This window comes from Aythya fuligula, chromosome 3 (genome assembly GCF_009819795.1).
Source record: "Aythya fuligula isolate bAytFul2 chromosome 3, bAytFul2.pri, whole genome shotgun sequence".
Lineage (NCBI taxonomy): Eukaryota > Metazoa > Chordata > Aves > Anseriformes > Anatidae > Aythya > Aythya fuligula.
Genome location: NC_045561.1, coordinates 30911494 through 30933010, shown reverse-complemented (window position 1 = coordinate 30933010; position 21517 = coordinate 30911494). Strand labels below are relative to the sequence as shown.

General features: G+C 34.2%; 1 protein-coding gene across 1 annotated transcript in view; it reads right to left on the bottom strand.

Moving 5' to 3' along the window:
* CRIM1 (cysteine rich transmembrane BMP regulator 1) overlaps positions 1-21517 on the bottom strand; it is a 180130-nt gene that overhangs the window by 75583 nt on the left and 83030 nt on the right. Inside the window, exons 3-4 of the mRNA XM_032183698.1 lie at positions 20229-20471; positions 11126-11246 (exon numbers count right to left, since the gene is read on the bottom strand). Of these exons, the coding sequence (XP_032039589.1) occupies positions 11126-11246; positions 20229-20471 (364 nt within the window). The remainder of the gene's footprint in view (positions 1-11125; positions 11247-20228; positions 20472-21517) is intronic.

Genomic DNA, 21517 nt, shown 5'->3' with positions numbered 1-21517 from the left:
TTCTGTAACATATTAGGAAATATAATTCCAAACCCTCCTGGCCACTTCTTTTTCTCATTTAAATAGAGTTAAATAAATAAATAAATAAATAATATTCCTTGGTATGTTGCTGTCCTGAGATGATTTCTCCTCTTTGCTCTATGCTGCTTAGCAGAATAACTTTGAAAAATCATTCTCATATTTAAGTCAAAAAGGAACAAAAATCACTCAAATATCTCTCAATTCTTTGTCAAGCTGAAATACAAATGAACACCTGTAACAAGGCAGGCTGAAGAGTCATCTAGCACAAATTCCTGCCTCAAAATATTTGAGCTCACTGGCTTGTACTAAGTAAAGAAAAAAGGTTTGGAAAAAGGAGTGGCAAGTACCACTACAACCATTTTTCCAGGACATCAATAAACTGCTTCATCAACATAGCATGAAACATAGCTCTGGGTTCCTTCTGAGAAGATCCGTGAGGGGCTGAAACAGTTCCAGCAGAACACATCCCAGAATACACTAGAATGACAGTTGTGATCTTTACAGACATGGTCTATGCTCTCAAATATCAGGATCTTGGTAAGTAAGTTAGTAATTTATTTCCTTCTCCCATAGACAGTGGTCTATTCAAGATACCCAGGAAAGAATATGTCTCCCTAAAACCAAGTAATATCTTGCTGACTCAAGATAAGCAAACAACCTCCACACCCTCAAAACAGGCAAACAAACAAAAAACAGAAACCAAAACACATATTATTTTTGAATTTATCTGATGATAATTTGAGGTCCCCCCTTTCTTCTTTGAAATAAAAAAATAAATAAATTATTCCACATTTAGCTTCTCCATGTCCTTTACAGTAACTTTTTCATATCCCTGAATGCAGCTCTGTACAAGTTTAGGAAGGATACATCAACTAAGACTCTATTTGGCAACTGTTCCATGCAGTGATCATGCCTACTGCCATTCTCTCCACTAACTTCACTGTAAGTTTTCATGTAAGATGGGCCAGAAAGCTAACTGTTCAGAAGGGGCAAAAGTAACCTTGGTAAACGTGGTAGTTTATCTTCCAAATGTATTCCATTAGGAACTTCATTTAAAATCTAGTCCAGAATATTGCTCCAGAATCCCAGCATTTCTGAAACCAAACTTCTCCATTCAATTAATCAGATCTTATTCATGTAGCAGGAGCCACGCATGCAAGAAACGTAACCTTGTTCTAGTAATAAGTTTCTCGAAATTCCACAATTAAAATTTCAAGAAAGAGTAGTTATTTTAAAATGGTTCAGAAATCTTCAGTTTTGCTTCTCAAAAATTAAACAATTTAAGAAGGGAAAAAAGAAACAGTATTTTGGGGCTGCTGAAAATTGTCACAGTTCCCTGCTGTTTTCTAGAGAAAACAGAACTTCAAACTTTTTTGACACAATCTCAGTAACGTTAACATTATTTCCGGCTCTGAGTATTGTCAGAAAACTGCTGGGAAATTCTCATATCTATATCCCTTCTAAACTGCAAACATACAAGTGATAATTTTATTGCTTTTTTATGTATATGGGTCTCCCTGGGCATACAGTTGTGAGTTTGAGAACAACTGTCAAATACATTATTGATCTTTGTGTTACAAATACAAATTTGCCTGTTCGTGTCAGCAACTATTCTGAACTAAATCACATATTCAATTACCAAACAAATTAATCAGCTGAGTAAGTGGAGCCAACAGAGAAAAATGGTGTGGGAAGTGAGCAGAGGAGGGAGCAACATTTAGAGTGTTCAAGGTATACACTAATCCTTAGACTGACCAGTGAAAACTAAGATTTGTAACAGAAAAATGTCCACCACCTTGCTTATTGTAAGCTGTCTGAGTTCAATGACCAGTTTGCTTTGCCACAAAAGAACAAAACAACAGATTTTATAGACATCAAAATCTCATTCTGCTTCCAAGCATAAAAGCAAATTAAAGTAACTCTTAATTTTATCTACCTGGATTAAAATTTCTCTTTAAATTGAAATGTGAAGGAATAAATGTAACATTAACAGGAAATGGTCAGAAAAATTATTAGCTATACTTTTTCATAAAAACTGTTATATAGAAAAAAGCAAGATGCTTGTATATCTATTATCAACAATTCCTTCCCCTGTGCAAAAGCTGTCCCTCTCCACTCCCACCCACTTTAGGAGTAACAGGCACCTTCCTTTAGGCACCATTTTCTTGCAATTCAGTACTTTCTTGGAGTTGATAGAAAGAGTGTGGATGTATATTTATAACCTATAAAATACAGGTGCAAAATGCTGATCTTATAAAAGATGCATGCAGTGATCCTTATATTTACAATTTACAGCTTCTCCTGCAGATTTGCATATTTCTTCTGACAATATTCTCAAGTTTGACAGTTTTTGACACTCAGAAGTCAGCCATACTCATAAACACTCAGCCTCCATAAACATCATTTCATTGTCTCAAGAGCTTCTGTTCAAGTTTTACTGATGAGGCTTTAAATTTTATTTTATTTTATTTTATTTTATTTTATTTTATTTTATTTTATTTTATTTTATTTTATTTTATTTTATTTTATTTTATTTTATTTTATTTTATTTTATTTTATTTTATTTATCATCTTTGTCTCATTTGTGGACTTTAGGAAAACATGGTTCCTTGCCAAAACAGCCCATATTGTGAAACTGGATGCCAGAGGTACAGTAACTACCATCACTCTGAGAACATCTAGGAATTGCTGAGACAGCTGTGATAAGTGAGGAAGAAGGGGATTGCTCCATCGTTGAATCCAGCAATTCACTACATCTTCTGAGAGGCCAAAATGGAGAAGATGGACCTTGACAATGGGCCTATATAGGTCACGCGTGCCCTGCTTTTATTTGCTCATTGTTTGTGGATATTCTGTACAGTGCACTTAGCAAATGGCACTGAATAACACTTTTTCACTTAACATTTGATTGAAGAAAAATGGTTTTCCTGGAAAAAGTATTTTCTGTCTCCTAACTTTTGAGGATTTCTCTTTAAAAAATAAAGTACATTAAATTGCCTAAACTCCTAATTCTGGATATTATGAAGCTTCACAAAACTGTAGTGGTACGTTAAGACTTTTCATCAACTCTGTTAAAATCTAATTGCAAGCCTGAGCTTGATGTAGGATGGCTTCCACTAGCATCAATGGAAGCCTTTCCTTTGACAAAAACTACCTCTTCAGTAAGGAATAATCTCCAAGTCAACACCACATATTACAACACCATAGTACTTCTATTAGTACTTCAGATGGAAAAATGGTCTGATAAATTTAAAGTACAGTAGGAACAACCTGAGCAAGATGGCCATGATAGCTAGGAAAACGAAGTTCCAACACACTGATGAAAGAACTGAAGGCATGGCAAAGCTTCTGCAGCACCTTAACATGCTTTTGTTAGACCTCAGGTCCAGCTACAAAGGTTATTCAGAAGTCAAATCCTGAACAGAAATCTCAGGAAGATACAGGTGCTTGGATTTTGTCTTACCAGTTCCAGCAGAGCTTTCCTGTAACAAAAACTGGGATCCACAACCACTTTCTCTTGGATACCATTTCTTGATGGGTGGAGGAGAAGGATCTAAAAATTCTAAAACAAATACAAGGGAGACCTCTGTATCAGCAAAAAAATGCTTAAGAGAGGTGACTGGTACTTGGGGAAGAGAGAAAAATTACATCTCCTGAAAAATCATGACTGCTCTATAAAGAAGGTTGGTGAATCCTGTACTGAACACTCAAACAAATGATATTTCATAAAATTAAGGTCTTCCAACAGTAGGAAGACCAAAAAAAAGAATACAGGCAAATATGAAAGAATCATGTTACAAACAGGAGCAAGGCTGAAAAATCTGGTCCAGACAAACAGTTGAGAAGAACTAACCACAACATCTCCTACAGAATGGGACAGATGCACAGATGATCGGGGACTCAGAGGCCACCTCTACAGTTGCTTTCAGAAGAATAACACTATCCAACCAGCCATGTCTCATACCCTCAAATATAATGCAAATAATAGCTCAAAAGAAAACTTACAACTATAGAACGCCCAGGTATGGCTCAGGTGGCCACCATAAAATAAGAAGAAAAGGACCATGCTGGTTTATGTCTAGCAGCTACTAGGATTCCCTAGACACTGGTATAACAAGAAACACAGAATACATACCAGTGGCTGGTAGATCTAATACAGTGACAGGTTGTGGACACAACAGATGTTACAAAACAGGATAAAGTACCTTAACAAGCAATTGCTTACTGGTTAAAGAAATCTAGAAAGATAACAAAATAATAAATTTATATATAAATGGGTTCTGAAGAAATATTTTTTTTGTAGAAACAGTTGCCATAAGATCTGCTTCATTTCACTACAATGAAAGGACAGTCAAGTTGGCTTGACTGCTATCTACAAGTTTTCTAAAAAATAAAATCAAAAATGCTAATTATAAATTTCTCCAGTGGCATCCATGTTGTGCCCAAGACAGCTAAGTTCAATTAGAAACAAAAGGCTACAAATAATAAATCAGGTAATTTCTTCCTTTAGAATCAAAGTCAATCTAGTAAGGGTATACAAAACTTAGAGACTGATATACATGTAAATTACTACTATTCTTTAATGTTGCCTTCAGAATTGCTAAATAAAGCATATGATTATTTTTTTTTTAAATATATAGTACAATACAGATACAAAAGACTGTTTCTTTAATATTTTATTATTATTATACATATATTTTACTTTAGGTATGATAATAAATTCTGGTTTTGTACTGTTTTAAGTAGCATTCAATTTCCACGTAAAACATAGCTTAAAATAAACCTTGAGTAAATAAATGATTGGCTACCACATGCAAGTATCACTCATTTTCTTTAGCTGTAAAAACTGTAATTATCTGAGAATCTAAATGAACTGTTGTTTACTTCTCTTTACCAAGATATATCTTGATAAATTAAGTACATTACCTGGTACCAGCAGTAAAATTTACATTTATTTCCAAATCAACATTTTTTAATGTTTAAGCTTATAAATGAAATCAAAATTCTTCTGAAAAAATTATATGTGCAATTCAAAAAATGCAAATAAGAATGCTAAAAGTTTGCTTTAAGTTTTATCATTTGTTCAAGAAAAGGATCGAAGTAAATTTTTGAAAATCCTTGTGTTAATAACACAAATTGTAAATGTAAAACATAGCAGCTTTCCTACTCATCAAGTATCTACAGGTTACTTTATTTCTTTCCTAGAACCATATATTTTAAATGGAAAAATCTCTCTTTATATTGGGAAATAAAACCCAACAAACAAATATTTACTGTTTGGGATATTAGATTCAACTTTAAATGCAGACATATTAACTGGTATCCCTTCTTATGCTATTTAGCTTAATTACTCTCTAATATTTTTCTTCAATATGCAACTTGAGTGCAACTCAGATAATTTTATTGCTTTTAAAGAAATGTAAAAGTTTAAAGCACAGAGTTAAATACTTTGCAACGTAAGTAGACTGACTGAATTCATTTGTGGCTATAATTTACAAATTCTACACTACTGCATACAAAATAAAAGTGAAAATCTGTTTTCTTACACATTAACAGCTGAATCATTGACAAGTACTATATAAGAAAATGTATCTTGTTAAATTTTAGTGGGAGAGATCAAATTAATTGATCTCTTCATAAATACTGTAGAATATCATCATATTTTTATTAAATTGAGTATATTCGTGTTTTAAACACATACATTTTAGAATTGTGCTATGAAACAAAGTAGTATTTTCTTGGAAAATTAAACAGCTGTCCTCATACTATGCTTTTTATTTATTTATTTATTTTTAATGTGGCAGGGTGGGCTTTCCAGTTAAAGCTTTAGGAATGGGGAAAACAAAATACGCATGTGAATTGCCCCCCCAAAAGTAGTGAGTAACTTCTACATTGTAATCACTGGTATTTTATACTACCATCCAGAGAACTAACACTTTTGCTAGTTTTTTTGTTTTGTTTTGTTTTGTTTTTTTCTTCTGTTTTTGACACTGAAAACCAAACTCTGGCATTGCCATTCATAGCAGCCACAGATTGAGACATTTTAATTGCATATGAAGTAAAACTAACAGAGCAAAGACTATTCAAACATAGAAAAAAATCTATGACTAATTCATTGAAGAAACTTTTTCAGAGGTTTTCTTCTAAACAATAAGCCTATAGTCCTACTCCTCCACGCTACTCTATCCAATTGAAAGTTCTGCATTTGCTATGCTATCCAACCATCTGTAACTAAGCGATGGTGAATTGGTCTGAATCAAAAAAATCTTGATTCGCTCATCCCTCAAGCCTTGGAGTCTTTTGGACTCCAATTTTGCAAGAAAATAATGGAATCTGTCAAGAGGCCTTCTTCAGTTTTATCTGAAATATGAAGTGATTAATCATCATGACTTATATTCCTGTTTCATTTAGATAAATTTAACAGCTCACTCCTCTTAAAGTTTGTTTGCAATTTGTTATTTGTTTCTGCTGAGGTTCATTTGCATGTTCTTTCTCTTGTCCTTCCACTGCAACCTTGCAGCTTCTTTTCTGAAGCTAAGACTGAGACACATGACACATGACTTGAGATTTTGATAGACAAACACATACCAATTATTTCTGAGCCTTTTCTAATCTAGAACGTATTTGGGCTTTTGGTGTGATTTTTTAAATAAGTAGGTCAAGTGAACATCTTGCTGGGATTTAGTGAACATACTCCTAAATGTTTCTTTCTTCTCAGGAAAACATGTTATATTATCAGCAAGATGTTGACTCATTGTGACTGATTCCCTTCCAAAATCTGGGGAAGATGGGTGTGGGAAATATTTTTCTTCAATGTTAAGGAGTTTGGGAAAGTGGAAACATTTCTATTTTGTAAAAGTAAAGCTTGTAATACAATATTAATTAGACCCCTCTAACTCCCCCATCCCGCTTTTTTCTTTTTTAGCCAATACAAGGAAGAGGACTAGTGAGTACAGAGCACAGAAATTGAGGGGAATGAGCTCATATGGCCAGATTTTTAAAGCAAGTTTAATATCTTAAAGACAGCATCAAGTTTCACAAAACTGTAAGAGCAACACTGGCTGTATTTATCTATAATTGCATCCTTTAATCCTTATCAATTCAATTTTTTATCATTTTTTCCACCAGTTTTCTCAGAATTGATATCAAGATAACCAGGCTTTAACTAATTGTTTTTTCTTCTTTCAAACATTGGCACAGTACTAACACCTCTCTTGTTCTCTAGAATTTTCTTGGTTTACCTGTTTTTTATTCAAAGCTTGACCAAGAAGTGACAGGAAAAAAAAAAGATCTTAACATGGAGACAGAACGCAGTAGCAGGAATATAAAGATAGAACAGGGAGAAAGGAAACCCACAAAAGAATCAGTTTACTAATGACTGTAATAAAGAGAGCAGTCAAAAGCATAATGAGGATGTAAAAATATTTAGTGTGATGTTACTTGATCGTACTATTTACTCTTCTGCATATAATTCCATGAAGAATGTATAAAAACACGGGAGCAATAGAGACAAAAGCCAGTAGCAATCAGAAGACAGGCCCTGTTACAGGCCATTCTTCCTAGATATAAAAAAAGAAATTTTGATAAAGAATTTTGCACTTACAAAAAATTCTCAGTGATCTGAAAGATTTGAAGAAAATTCATTCATGTCATAAAAAATGGATACATTAATAGGATATGAATTGTTTTCCAAGCATATTGCAAATAAGAAGTTAGACAGGAACAAGAAGCAGGACATACATTGATCTGCACCTGTTGTATGTGAAGTTGTCAACTGTTAACTGAGTCAGTGACAGGCACTCATTCATCATTTACCACGATACTCACTGCTCTCCACTTCTGTTGTTAAGCTGTATTTTAGTAGTAGTAAACGAAAACTGTAACTTTTGAAAAAGTCCTAATAAAAAGTTTGATGAAGACTAAAAACTATGATTTTATGAATCACTCTTTCCTTTAAATTAATTACTCTTATATGTTTGCAAAAACATACAATGTCACTCCTTTTGAATTTAATTCTAATGATTAGAAAGAGCTATGATACGGATTTACGTGGTTCTGAACTGAATTACAGTCAATGCATTGCTAATATTCACTATGTTTATTAAGAAATTCCCAAATCAAGGAAAAATGCCTTCTTTTCTATGGGTAGAGTCATTTATCCATGAACATCCACTTCCACTTTTTCTATAGATTTGAAATGAAAGGTTCATTGGATATTAAGATCTTCACTTCAGATATAAAGGTCCAATGTTTCCTCAGATCCTATCAGTTTCTAACCGGAATTCAAAGAATTTGATTTTCATGTTCAAAAGTAACTGAACTTAGTTTCCCTTTCTGCTCTCTTTTCATACATATGCCTCTCTTTCTCTAATCTTCATCTGCTCTTTCTTTTTGGCTGTTCCTGTGTCCCCTGTGTTCCTTTATTCACCCACACTTCAACTACTGTTCTTACCACCAGCACATGAATGATCACTGCTGTGGTTCTGAAGGAAGACAGCTTCTTATAGAAGCTCATAGAGCTTCTAAATAATTAAATAAATTGCCAGCAGGTACACAACATGTAAAACATCTACATGGTCTTAATGCTGCTAGATTTGTCTGTCCTTCTTCCCTTCCCGCTATCTACTAACAAGTGTGTTATTGGTTATGCTGAATTAATACACTCCAAAAATCTAGAAACCTGCGTAACAGCTCTATCAAGTAACATAGGCTGAGACATAAAATTAAAAATAAGAGTACAAGACTCATGTAATTGTTTCAACCTGCCTGCAGACTAAGCTATGCTAATTATGTTTTTTTGCAGTTTTACACATCAAGGAGGACGAAAATTTTCACTCACACACACAACAAACAAACAAACAAAAAGCACACACACAAAACACTCAGAAATTCTGACTTGATCATAAGATTTCAGGAGCTCAGAACTCATCTATCCCAGTCCTGATCCCCTGTTACGCTCTGATCCCAGTAATACACAACAATCAGATTTCCAAGTGGTTTCAGGGCAATTCAGAGTTATTTGATAATTCACACACTCTGAGCCTGCTTGTACAATTGCAGTTTTGGTGTTCAAGAGACTGTTTTTGTCACTTACATAACATACAAGCAAATGTTAGTCATCACATTTAACACATAGCAAAACAACTGGCTATATTTTTAAATATTATCAAAGAAAGAAAAAATGACTCTTTCAAGGACTTGTTTGCTCTAAGTGTTTTATGTAAGATCAGTTCTCAAGTGTGCCCTAGAAATTGAAAATATTTTCAAATGATCATTTTTCTGAAGTAAATGAAGTTTGATTTTCTTGGTATTGTGTTCATTAATAGAAGGAATGCTGATATTATTATCTACAAAGATGAAAGTGGATATTGTCCATTTCTCCCACCCAAGCAATAAAAAAGTAAACCACAACTTTTACCAATATATTACACTGCAGAAATATAAAACCCAATTTTATTTTTTGAAACAAAAACAATTTGACCTATCTACCAGCTTTTAACCCAGCAAGTTAAAAGAAAGTTGAAAGTACTAATTTAACATTAATGTAAATTTTAGATTGTGCAAAATCTGTGATTGTTAATCTAAACTAGAAACATAGGAAGTTTTGTTACTTTGACTTTACAATCTACCTTTCTGAATACAGTCCTTACAAGCATTTAAGTCCAGTTTTAAACATGCTTAGTTGTATTGGTGTCAATACTGGCAAAAAATACCGGCTAGTTAAGATCTACATTCTCCTGTGCAATCTTGACTAGCCAGGTCAGCTCTGAACTAATACTGTAATTACAAATTACATGTAATGTACAAAACCACTGTAATTCCTAAGAAGTTTAATGAGAATATCTTAAACAATAAAGGGAGAATACTGAGAACTCATACCATGTTCTGGTCTAAAGTTAAGAAAACAAAGGAAAGAAAGTAACTCTGAATGAAAGAACATTAATAGTATTCAGTGAATAAAAATAATAATTATTTTGTAAATAACAAACTACTACGTATCTTATACAATTACAAATACAATTTATCAAATTTAGAAAAATATTTTCAAATATTTATAGACAGGATTACTGCATTACACAAAGTTCTTCAGATTTCTTCTCATGTCTTTTTTTTTTAAAATAAATGCGTTTTTAACTCTGCACATAGTATGAGACCCTCATAAAACAGTTGCCAAGAAATCACCATATTAAACATATACACAAAGGGTACCGAGTGGGGAAGATCTCTCATCCATTATACAACTTCTGCTGTTTTCTTCTTTCTGAATTCTTTACAAGTTTATCAGTTCTTTAAAATCTCACAGGTAGATAGGGATATGACAGATTATTATGGTGTGAAAGATTCTCATAAAAACAAACAAACAAACAAAAAACACTAGTTACACATCTACAATAAATATTTTCTGTTTTGTGCAAAAATATTTTCAGTAATGGTACTTTTTGCTTGAATTAATATTTATTGGGCATATTGCTGAATTAGATTTTGGGAAGTGTGTTCTAAACTCATAAACTGAAATTATGGTTCAGAAGTTTGCAACAAAACCAGTTCAAAATTGTCCAACTTTCCTGAATTTGTAGTAAATTACTCCTACTTAAACAACAGACTGAAGTATGATGGAAATGATTATTTGAGATTTATGTTTCGCTGTGGTTCCACTCAGCCATTGACTGTCAGCTTATTATAACAGTTTTCTACACACAAAAAATGTTTTATTTTCTTTAACTGAGAAATATTTTCTTTGGCAAATCTTCTTCCTTTTCCTTCATTTAATTCTTTAATGTCAAAGTCCTTCAGAAATTTCTCAGAACAATTTACTTCTGTAAAATGAATTGAATACACTGGAAATCCACTTAATCTAGAGGCACAAGCCCTTCAAAGTAATTTAGTAAAACTGTATGCATTTGCACCGAGAAGAATCTTCTGCTTCAGAAAGATGGATTTACTATTTCTATGAGCCCGATAAACCTTTAACCTACCTCATAGATCTTCTATTCTGTAGTGCCTCAGAGGTATGCCTTCTAGTGCCTCAGAGGTATGAAATGTTGTCCTATTTTTATAGTACTTACAAATTTTAAAAAATATACTCAGCCATCCAGACACAAACCTTGTGGGCAGGGTACAGCAGCCATCAGCCGTCAGCCTGACTTGGGTTTCATAGCTATCCAGTGGGCAAACCACTTGCTGAACAGGAGGGCATTCCACTGTGCTGCAATCCACACTGAACACTAAAGAGGAAGGGGAGAAGAAAGTTCCTTTTACTCATGCTTTCGAAGTTTTTGACAAATTAATTCACCTTAAGCAATGAGTTATGCATCAGACTTCTACCTCAAGTCAGAAAAAGCATCTGCTGAATGCATGTTTGGTAGGTGACATTACAAAATGACTTCCATTCTCTTTAAGACTCAGGAAGCAACTGAAGTATATTTCTTAATAATAATAATAAAAAAGTTATACAGGCAACCTTAAGCAATAATTAACGTAATGAATCATATTAGTTACTAGAAATATACTATGTTACCAAGAATGTATTCCTTCCCCGCCCCCCCCCCCCCCCCCCCCAGTTTTTAAAGAAATCAATAATAATATTCTTTCATTTTTTTTTACTGATTAAAACCTGTTTAAAGAGTAAAATACCTAGGTTATAGAAAATGAGAGAGCGAGAGAATACACCGTGGATTTGTCTGTACATGTACACTACATTTTTACAGATTATTCTATTATGTTGTGTTGTTCAGGTATTTTTATATGATAAAACAGAGATGCCGACTACCAAATCTATCTTCATTGACAAGTTGAAGAATTCCACAGAACTAGTAAGACTAACCGACTATTTTTAGAAAGAAAGAAATGCTTAGAAATGCAAAAAAAAAAAAAAAAAAAAAAAAAATCTCGTTGAATATACATTTAATCATGCTCAGGGAAGTTGTAACATGGCTTTATCCTATTTAGTCTTAAATCTCCCATGTTAAAGCAAACAATACTAGCTCAGGCACTATTTGATAGTCCTTATCATTATTATACTAAGAAAGTACAGAATAAAACAGGTTTTCATTTTTATAGAAATAAGCTACCTACAGACTGAGTAAGCAGGATGAGCTGAATGTTATCAGACTGAGTATGATACAGTAAGATATTACTGATTAAACTTCATTTCAGTATTGACGTTAATGCAGTGATACAGCAGCTTGACAATGTCATGCCAAGCTTTTTGCAAGAGCTGATCATTTGCTAAGTGTCATTATCTGAGTTACAGTCCAATGTTTTTCAGGTTTGATTCTCAGAGGTACATAGCCGTAATAATTTAATTGATCTCAACAAAACGTCAGTCTCAGAATTACCCCTACTTCACATATTTTGATAAGGATCTAAATGAAAGCACAAATTCAATGAAACCAGGTTTTAGCTCATCAAGATTAGGGCCAACAGCCTTGTCCTCAAGACCATTAATTTTCAAAGCATGTGAGTATCTGTGCAAGTGGTATTCAGAATCTGCCTTTTTCCAGGTATTTGGGAAAAAGAGATCTGCTAAATCAGGGCAACCTGACAAGTTCAAGGAAGTTCTTTCTGATAAACACAAAACTGAATTCAACTCCATTTTGTGCAGCAATGCAGGAATTTACTAAATTTAAAGGGAAATATATTTGTTATCAATCTGCACTACTATGACTATCAAGTTAACTTTTCTCTCTCTTTGTAAACCTACAAGGGTACTTACTTTCTTTTATGACAGGAATACCTAACTTTAGAATGTTTTGCTTGAAAGTCAAGTTTCATGAATCTCAGCTAGCAACCTTTCCAATTCTCTGGATACAAGGCCGCTACTGCCTCATACCCACTTTGGGAAAAAAAAAAGCCAATGAGTTCTATCAATGCTCTGCTACTACAGAGCTATTTCTGTGTCCATCTTTCCATATTCCAATAATGTCAGTGAAAGGAAAACAAAACCAAAAAACACTAGAAAACTCTCTGGTCATGCCTTCAAGTCTCAACAAAGGTGCTGTTTCTTGCTAAGTATTTCATATTCTTCCCAGTGGTTACAGTGTGCTAGCACATGACTCATTGACACTGAAATATAGCAAAAACCATCCTTTAGTAAAAGAAGTACAAGCATAAGAGAAATTAAAAAACAGACAAAACCCCCCAGATCAAAATATTCAAATAGAAAATTCTCATGCAGTGAAGTGGCTCTAGTCACTCAGTGGTTTTTCTGTCTGGTTTGACTTACCCCACCCTGCAACTACATTTATTGCATCATCAGAATATAAAGAAATGTCCTACTGGGTCAAAACATTACTTTATCTAACCAGGAGTTTATCTCCAGCAGTGGCAAAAAGAGATGCTAGTTAGGGGCACATGAGTTTTGCCACTATTTATGACATTCCTTCTTATTCCAGCAGCCTCCAAAATCATTGAATTTGAGATGTTTTAAAGTATTTAAAGTAAATATAATAAAGTAAATATAGTAAAAATATTAAAGACTCAAACATTACATTCATGTACTTGTTGTACATTAACTTGTCTATTTAAAAAAAAAAAAAACAACAAAAAAAACTTCTGAAAAAGGTTGCTCTACCATCTCCTGCAGCAGCAAGATCCCACCATTTACTACCTGCTCTACTTGCAAGTATTTTATCTTACACTGACCTCTTGCACCAGAGTGCCCTCTAATTCTTGTAAGGATTAGTAGGATTTGGCGAACAAAGGGCCTACACTGAGTTTATCCACTACCCTAAGAATTTTATAATCCACACTCATACCTCATCTCAGCATTCTCTCCAGACTGAGAGATCTCTGCTACTACATTATTAGGTTAATCACAGAATGACTGAGGTTGGAAAGGACCAACAAAGGTCATCTGGTTCAACCATCCTGCTCTGACAGGCCAACATAGAGCAGGCTGCCCAGGACCATTTCTGTATATTGATGAGGTCTCCCCTGAGCCTTCTCTTCTCCAGGCTAAACAGTCCCAGCTCTGTCAGCCTTTCCTCATAAAACAAGTAAAGAGAGAGATTAGAAGCAGCAAAAAAATGCTCCTGCTTATTTCAGATTTAAATTGGTTTCTCAAACTTGAAAAAGTATTTAGCCTAACTTTCCAATAAGCAAAAATATTGTAATGTAACAGAACGATCTATATTCATATTCTTTATTACTTAAGATTTCCTTCACATCAGCTGTACTACCATTTTAAAAAATGATAGCAAATATTTGCCATTGATATACTAGTTTTGTTTTCACGTTGTTTGCTTTGTTTTCACTTTAGCTCCAATAATTACATAAAGTGTGCATTTCATGAACAGGTTTATTTCTAATAAATTTATAAAACTAAAAATCCAGTCTAAATTAAAATTCTCTTTGTCGTTCCTAGAAACATTAAGCTTTAGATGTCTAGTTTGACTAATAAATCACTTAAAAACCTCATAAACGTGTTGGAATTTCCTATCACTGAAGATGTACTTGATCAACATTTGTTTATGAATCTTCAAGAGCTGTCTCATGCACTGAATTTGTAACTCTTAATTACTTTTTTTTTTTTTTTTTTTTCCCTATGAGAATGTAGGGGAAAAACTAACATGTCTACAGACCATGCCCCAGCTGTAGTAGTATGCAGCCTCTTCTGTAGACTACTAAACCTAGGATCTCCGATCATGAAACCATTAATACTTACAAGAAAATAACTTTACAGTTATTTAAATATATTTATTTAATTATATTTTTATATATTTACATAGAATATATTAAAATAAACATATCAAGTTTCACCTTTATGTATAATGATTGCTTTTTAAAGAATAGCATATGCAGTTCAGGGACAAGATCCAAATAGCTGCCTATGGATATAAAGGCCCAGGATCAAGGCAGTATTTGCAACTATGGTGCAGCACATTGTCTCAGCACAGGAAAGACTTCCCCCCCCATCAAAAATCAAAACTTTCTGAATGTCTCATGCAAGTACATAAAGTAAGTTTCTACAGCAGCTAAGAAGCATCATATAACATCCTTTCAGTTCAAGATGCACTTCAGATGGTTATTCATTCATCATAGAATGCAAAGTGACTACATTAGGAAATATTAATTTCACGTTTTCCTTCAGGAGAAGGAGAAAAAAAGTAAAGCCCCCACCTCCTTCCTCTCCTCCACACTGTTCCTTGGAAAACAAACAAAAAAAAAAACAACAGGATCCTGGAATACTTTCAAATATATTTGTGATTTAATTTCTGTTTTCTTCTCTCTATGACAAACAATCATCTTTTTTACATTCCTTCACATTTTGGATCATACTAAACACAACAGAAAAGATAACATTCTCAGACTTTCAATGCAGTTGTATCACTGTCCAAATCATTTCATTACCTTTCCTATTACAGATGCTTCCCAATATGGACACTGATTTTACTTATTTTTTGTTGTAGTTTTGGCAGTTTTCTCCCTCACTGTCATTGTCAACTTATTGGCCACTGGCTTATTGGCCTCAGAAAAATATCCGAGAATTTTTTCTCATTTATTTTCTTGAGTCCTTTCCCAATTTCATCTCCTAAATCCTTGCAACATCAACTTCTAACAAAGTATCCAAAAAAACAAAAACAAACAAACAAACAAAAAAAACAAAAACAATGCATGCACTATTTTTGTAAGCAACAGAAGAAAATAAATTTATATAACTGTACTTCTCTCAACTATATATATAAAAACTTGATTTTGTTGACCCTTGTCCTTAGCGCAAGAATGTAAAAATTGCAGACCCAATATTCAGTGCTGAAGCAGTGCCATGGTAGAGCACAAGTTACTTCCCTGTGCTTCCATTGTCTAATACTACTTACTAAATTTAACCGCTGAGCTCAGACTTTCCATCAGGCCTTGACTGCATGGGCTACTCAACTCCCAATATACAAAAAAACGTTATCAATAAAGGAACGAGAAGTATCTGTTGAATAACTGCCAAAGTAAATTGTTTGCCTTTCTTTATTCAGAAGTGGCAGTCAGAGTTGCTATTGCAGCTTCAGCAAGATATATTTTGGATTAGATCTTGACTCTTTAAAAAAAAATGTTTAAAACAAAACAAAGAAATCATTAGTCAGTAATGTTTTAGCTTTCTTAGGAAGTAAGACAGATACTGCCTCAAACTTTTTGCAGGTTATTTTTAGTTTTACTGTTAGCATGTTATGCAAATCCATTTAAGACCATGATGCTGGGGAAAAAAAAAAAAAGTGACCTTTTGAGAATACTTTTTAAGGACCATAACATCCAACTTAAAACTGAATTCCATGCTCATTCACTGAATTAATTACTCATGAAAAACTTGTTATACACACCTTGTAGGAAGAAAGTAGGTTGCTCATGGCACCACACCAAACCAGTGTCAGTACTGAGGTTAGGAAGAGGATCAAAATAAAAGGAACTTTTGTACTGAGCGTACCTACACTCAGTAGGTACCACAACTGTCATGAGAGATTTGGAGCAACACTGGGTCAAAACATTTAAATCAAATTAATCTGTCTGTTAACAGACAGGTATTACTAAGCTACTACTTCATTTAAACTGTATAATAATGCTTTTCATCACTGTATTATTTCTAATGAAAAAGAGGTGGAAAAGTAGGTGGATTTCAAAATGCAAGATTTTATTTTTATATTAGTATTTAGTGTTAATGCAACCACTTCTTATTTTCCTTTCAGTAACTCAATGATTGATGAGCAATCATCAATCATAGTATTTTAACATGCAGTTCTCAGCAGAAGAGTCCAAACAAACGCCACTGTGAACTGGAAAGCAGTGACATCTTATTTAAGGAGCAGAAATAAACACAACAGATGCTTTAATTCCACAAACCCTTTCTATTGGCATAAAACAGCACTGCTGTCATACTAAGCAGTGCTCCCAGCCTCTGGCAATCTGTTTCCACCAGAACCCCTTTGCTGGTGCAAGACCCCTGTGGAGGCTGGTTATGGAGATACACATGTGAAGGAAGAGCGCCCTTATAGTACCACTTAAGAATAAGATCAACAGTACAGTATGGAGAACAGTTTTCTCTGTTCTGCATGTAAACTCCATAGATGTGCTGACACTATTCAGCAGAATGGGTGACATCAGTCCCATATGAAACTCTGCTGCAAACACTTACCTACGAAGCCTTACACAGTCCTTTGCCCCATTCATCTTCAGCAACATGGTATTAAAAACAGAGGAAAAATGAAACAGAGCACTGTTCATTCAGTTCCTCTCTAACTCTTTTTTTCCCTACAGTTCTTCAGGATACCAAGTCATTTCTAAAGGTTCAGTGTTTATTACCAGGCTTACTGTGCACTCTATAAATATTCCTGCCACTTGAGGAGCATTATTTGACTCACATTATGACCACTGTTTTAGCAAAAATACATATAGAGAACTGTTATATCCTACTACGTATATGGTAGTACATGTATATACTCATGTCCATAAATGGCACAAAATGGTATAGGAGAGGAAGAATGGACTAGATAGTTTCCAGAGGTCCCCTACAACCTAAATTACTCTAGAAGTCTGTGAGCCTATGAATATACAACCCTAATAAAACAAGATATTTTACTGACTGTTTTCATGGATTTAAAAAAAGAAAATTAAAATAAAAACTATAACATCGAACATGACAGAACAGTTTAGAAACTCTGAAACTTGTTGTTTTTTTCTGACTTTCAAAGTTAAAAATAAAAAAAATCTGAACTTTTCACAAAGAAACATTACAAAAAATATTTCAATATTTGTTCAGGCTATAATTTTCTTCATATACTCAGTACAAATTATGTTGTTTGTACAAGTGCAGTTTACACTCTTTGAAAACACGGTTCCTGTGAAAACTGAACAAAGGTTCAGATTTGCCATTAAAAAGAAAAGCAAAAAGCATTCTGTGGTAAGGAATCTGTAGTCTACTAACATTTGTCAGTATTAACCTACTCTTTTCTCCATCTTTCAGTCTTGTGTTGACTTGTTTTTCCTTTATGATCTTCCCACTACCCCAAATAGCCAACAGAATAAACATCTAGATCAAAGTTTTTTGTTGTTGTCATTGTCCTTTTTTTTTTTTTTTTTTTTAAAAAAAAAGTGAGTCAGACTCACTTCAGCCTCCAATACAGTCAACTGCTGAGATCCCCCTGTCACTCCACAAATATAGATGGGCTCTGGTCCTTTATATCTCGATGGCATTATAGTACATTGTGCACCGGTGTCTACTAAAGCCTTATACTTCTGTGCGTCTGACGTGCCAGGCCATCGAATCCACACAGTCCAATAAACTCGATTGTCCCTTTCCTCCCCCTGGCTGGAGGCAGGGCCCCCCTAATCCTGGTCAGAATCTTCTTCATTTCTGTGTTTGAAGGACTGTCTGCTGGAAGTTGGAGCAGCAAACTTTTCAGAGAATCCCTTTTTTTTTATAAAAAAAAAAAAAAGCAACTAAGATAGCTACTGAAGTCTAACTTGACAAAAATCAGGCTATGTAGTGACTAATAATTCCATCTGTAACAGTATTTTTTTTTTTTTTTTAATTACTAAAACCAAGGCACCATTAGCAAGTAGAGGCCCCACTACTGCAGTTTATAGCAAATTACATCTTTCATCACTCATCTTCACCCAGACACACAACAGTACTCACCTACACTCCTCAGCCTCTTACCCACACTCCAGTTCCAGCTGTCATCAGTCCTGCTGGCCTCCTTCCCTATCCCCCCAGCCTCAGGCTTGTGTATGCACCCAAGATACTACCCTTCTCTTTCACTCTTCCTTGATCCTTCAAGGATTGCTGCCTTCTCTAGCCTCCTACTGTACACCGCATAAATCACTCAACTCTGGGATACAAAGCAAGTGTTTTTGTTTGGTAGCCAAGGACTCAAACTCTCTGCTCTCCCTTAGCCTCTCAGTTTCTAATCCCCACTCTATACTTCCCTTAAATTCTATTAGTTTCCTTCTCCAATCTCTCCAAACGCAATCTCTCCTTTACCCTTCTAACATGCATCTTCCTACAATTAAAACTACAAAGTACTTCAGAAAACTAATATATAGTCATATAAACCCACTAAACTGAATTAAGCATCATATACTCAATCCTAAGATTGTAGAAAGCATGCTACAGAAAGATCTTGGGATCACATTTCACAAACTCAGAAGAGTTACCTCTTAGCATGTTGTATAAAATACCAAAAGTAATTACTCTACCGTATTTAGTTCTGATGAAGACTCACCCAAAATAATACTCTGCTTTAGGATATCACATTTTAAAGAAGTGTGGATAAACTTAGGAAAACTTAGAGAGGAACAGCATAACAGTAAGTCCAAGGAAAGTATGCCATAAAGAAAGTTTACTTGATAATTCTAGATGAAATGCAAGTTAGATTGATAAGATATTCTGGAGCAGACTTTTTATGAAGACTTGTTTGCCACATACTCAAGACAGAATATGAAAAAGTTCCCTTGAATTTTCACACAGGTAGATTTGCACTGAATTTTAGGAAAAATACAAAAAAGGGAAGCACTAGAAGAGACATAGACTGTACAACCTTCTTCTAAGGAGGATTTAAGAAAACATTTAGCAAGCATAGGAAAGGCATAACAAACTCAAACCTGTTTGCAGATGATATTTTAGATTATACTGTTTTATATCCCTACTTTTATTACTCATCTTTACCAAAGCCTGGATCAAAAAGCACACTAAATTATATCTTCCACTTCATCAAGAATAAGTCACAAGAAAGGGTTATTTGTGTTCCCATGAAATGGAAAATGGGTAAACACCAAAAATGCTGTAAAGTGTTTCACTATGCTTCTCCACAGTTGTTTAACTCTCAGATTTTTAAGGGTCATCACCTTGTAATCTAGAGAAATCTTAAGGTTTAAATTCTAATATTTATGCACAATATATTCCTACTGTGAAAAAAAAAAGTATACCCTAATCTTAACAAAGCGTGTCATTTTCACTAGTGTTGTGTTTTGAAATATAGCACTCTCACTAAAGATTAATTTTCCCTTGTTGCTCAGTTTAAATATTATCTGAAGAAAAAGAGAGAGTAAAATTTATTATTATATTTATCTTTTTTCTTTTTAAATGGGCATTGCTCACAAATATAATTTGAATTTTGAAGAAGAACTAATATACTATGTGGGCTTCATTATATGCAATTACACTAGTTGTGCATGTTAGATAGAAAAAAAAAAAAAAAAAAAAAAAACGTGTCCACTTTTACCTGGTTTGCATTCATAGAGATCACAGCATTCTCCTGGCTTTCCTGATGCCTTAGAAACCAATATATTCAAATAGCCAGGCTGGCAAACCTTCCTCAAGCAGCCTGCAGGGTTACACACACAACGGCTTGGGAGAGGACAGCATTCCCCAGGAGGAGCATAACCTTCAATCAAGATGGAATCTTCTGGACAGCGAGGAGAAAACTGGACCTCACAGCGGGCCTTGGAGCAATCAGGTTTCTCTTCTGAAAGGGAGAGAAAAATCAGCATGCCACATATGTCAGTAAAACGCTGTTCTGAAGCTGTAAAGGTGGGCTCAGATAAAGATCCTTCTATTCTTCCTCCCCCAAGTCAATAAATAGAAAATTTCTGCTTCTGGACTGATTTTCAAAATTAATGGAATATGCTTCAGAACATCTTGGTATTTGCAAGATGGCAAATATGTTATAAAGTATCATACAAAAAAAAAATCTAATTTGTGCTATCTGCATGACTGCTGAACTCACACATCAGAAACAGCAAAGAAACTACACATTTGGCCATGACATTAGGAACCAACTTGTCTCATCATGCACAGCCCTGATGTTCATGCCTACACCTTCAGCTTCCTAAGGTTTTCCATAATGAGTAACTGGTGCTAGCTGATTGATTTATTAAATTAATTGACCTAAACCAAGACTTCACATACTCAAAAAGGTATTTAAAAGTTTAACAGCTAACATATTTGAAGAGTTCATACATTAGCAGATTTTTTTTCTGTACATGCTCCTTGTGCTCATATTCAAAGAGTTCCTACAGCTTTAGTGGCTTGAATATCAGAAGAGAAAAAAGGTTTGAGGCTCTGGCTGCAGACACAACAATAAAAGGAGTATTGAGGAACAAGTTCAACAAGTTGGTTGGAATAGTGACAGACTGGACAACACCAAGATTGGCAAAGAGAGAATGAAGATGGAAGGAAGTATTTGGAAAACTAGAGAACAGTCTTCCAAAATTATCCCATTATCAAAAACAATAACAACAACAAAAACTCAATTCTGGCAGAAAAGTTGTGTTGTACTCTCCAATTTCCCAAGCTACACTAGAAAAAATAAATAAAAAATCATTCCCATGACTGGTTTACTCCATAATGGACTATAAAAAAACACTTGTTCATATCCAAGAAGACACCACATTGCTCAATGCAACTGAGTGTTTTTAGAGAACAAGTGGATAAAACACACTCAGAAAAGCAGTATTTTTAGGTAAAGACAAGATAGTGACTTAGCATTTTAAGTATCTGTATATACTGCAG